The sequence below is a fragment of the Eschrichtius robustus genome, chromosome 4, assembly GCF_028021215.1.
Source record: "Eschrichtius robustus isolate mEscRob2 chromosome 4, mEscRob2.pri, whole genome shotgun sequence".
Classification (NCBI taxonomy): domain Eukaryota; kingdom Metazoa; phylum Chordata; class Mammalia; order Artiodactyla; family Eschrichtiidae; genus Eschrichtius; species Eschrichtius robustus.
The window spans coordinates 152,563,480-152,565,122 of NC_090827.1; the positions used below are offsets into that span (position 1 = coordinate 152,563,480).

Below are 1,643 nucleotides of genomic sequence, written 5' to 3' on the forward strand. Positions count from 1 at the left end.
TTCTCGCTGCTGACGGCGCATGCGCCCACCGGGGTGGGCGTCTGCGTCTCCCGTGTTTTCCGGGCCCTTGCGGCGTCCTCCTCGGTCCGCGTTGTGCTTCCGGTGCGAAGGTCACGGGCAAGATGGTTCCGCCAGTGCAGGTCTCTCCGCTCATCAAGGTGAACCAGGTTTCGCGGCCGCGGCCGGGTGCTCGGCTCCGCGTGGGCCCGCGCGTGAGCGACTCCGCGGAGCTCGAGACGTGCGGCCCGGCCTCCGCCCGGCGGGACAACCACCCCTGTCTCACCACCTCCCCCCCCCGCGCCCCGACCCGGAGGCTGCGATTCCCCCCCCACCATCGGCCCCAGACGCCGTGGGTGCGAGCCCCCCCTTCCCCTCACCCGTCCCCCGCGCCCGGGACCCCCGCCCCGCGGGCTGAGAAAACCCCCGGACCCCGGTTCCGCTCCGCCGGTTCTGACCGCCCTTTCCCCGCAGCTCGGCCGTTACTCCGCCTTGTTCCTCGGCGTGGCGTACGGAGCCAAGCGCTACAGTGAGTGACCACGGGCGGATACAGCCGTCCCAGCCCACGGGGCGCTCACGGGGCTTCTCGAAGACGGTGCGGGGTCCCCGGTGCCGGGCAGTAGACGCGCTCGGGCAGGAGAGGGGCAGGGCGGGAGGTGCCAGACCCAGAAACCCGAGCGGGCTGGACCTCCGAGCGCCGCCGCGGCAGGCGTGTAGTTTGGCCGGGCAGCCCCTTGCAGCACAGAGGCCTGAGTGAGGGGCGGCAAGACGCCTGGGGTGGCAGCGGGGACCCTGTAGCTGCCCTCCGGGTTGGACTCTCTGTTGAGGAGTGAGTGTCAGGGCTTTATGTATATTTAGGTAAAGGAGAGTGGGAAGCAGGTACCTCTGGCGTTCACGGTGCACTTGAAGATGACTTTGCTTGTGGACTGAATTCCTTTTACTCAGCACTTCGGTGAAAAAGTTCATTGATATCACCCCTCCTCCTCCCTTTCCTTTAACAGATTACTTGAAACCCCGGGCAGAGGAGGAGAGGAGGATAGCAGCTGAGGAGAAAAAGAAGCAGGATGAGCAGAGACGCATAGAGAAAGAACTGGCAGAAGGTACTCGTGTTGCCGAACCTCATAGATTTGTTCTCCACCCGGATTTTCAGAAACAGCCGCTGCTCCGGATGAGCCCCACAGTGGGGGGGAGGGGCCGCAGTCTTGATCCCTACTGGCCCCTGGGTCCTTTTCTGGGGGAGTGGGAGGGAGAGCAGGTGTGGGTGTTGGGGGTACACGGCGATACCTGCCTTTAGTGAGGCCTGGGCCCCTAGGCCTTGGAGGCGAACCGTCTGCCACCCTCAGAGAGGCCCCAGGACCAGAACTAGGCTCACCTCTCCCTGCCTGCGGCGGCGGGTTCCAGTCTGGACGGGCGGGATAAGGAAGGCCCAGGATGGGGGTGGCAGCAGAGCATAGCCGGGCTCACCATGGAATGAGATGCTGGGTGGTTTAACACTGAACGTCGAAAGTGGGCCCTTTGGATGGCCCGAGTGTGTAACGGCGCGTCTGTTTTCCTTCCAATTTTTCAGCCCGAGAGGACAGCATATTAAAGTGAGCCTGCCTTTCCCTGGAGCAGTGTGGATGAATAAAGCCTCCTGTACTGTGTGA

General features: G+C 64.2%; 1 protein-coding gene across 1 annotated transcript; it reads left to right on the forward strand.

The window, feature by feature from the left end:
- ATP5ME (ATP synthase membrane subunit e) lies at positions 1-1,643 on the forward strand. The gene is made up of 4 exons (XM_068542367.1): positions 1-158; positions 472-526; positions 999-1,097; positions 1,565-1,643. Exons 1-4 carry the CDS (start codon positions 123-125, stop codon positions 1,588-1,590), a joined length of 216 nt encoding a protein of 71 aa, XP_068398468.1. The 5' UTR covers positions 1-122; the 3' UTR covers positions 1,591-1,643.

Excerpts from the sequence above, each read along its gene's own strand:
- ATP5ME (XM_068542367.1), top strand. The coding sequence starts at position 123 with ATGGTTCCGCCAGTGCAGGTCTCTCCGCTCATCAAG. Across the intron at positions 527-998 it reads GTACGGAGCCAAGCGCTACA|ATTACTTGAAACCCCGGGCA; the intron begins GTGAGTGACCAC and ends TTCCTTTAACAG. Across the intron at positions 1,098-1,564 it reads AGAGAAAGAACTGGCAGAAG|CCCGAGAGGACAGCATATTA; the intron begins GTACTCGTGTTG and ends CCAATTTTTCAG.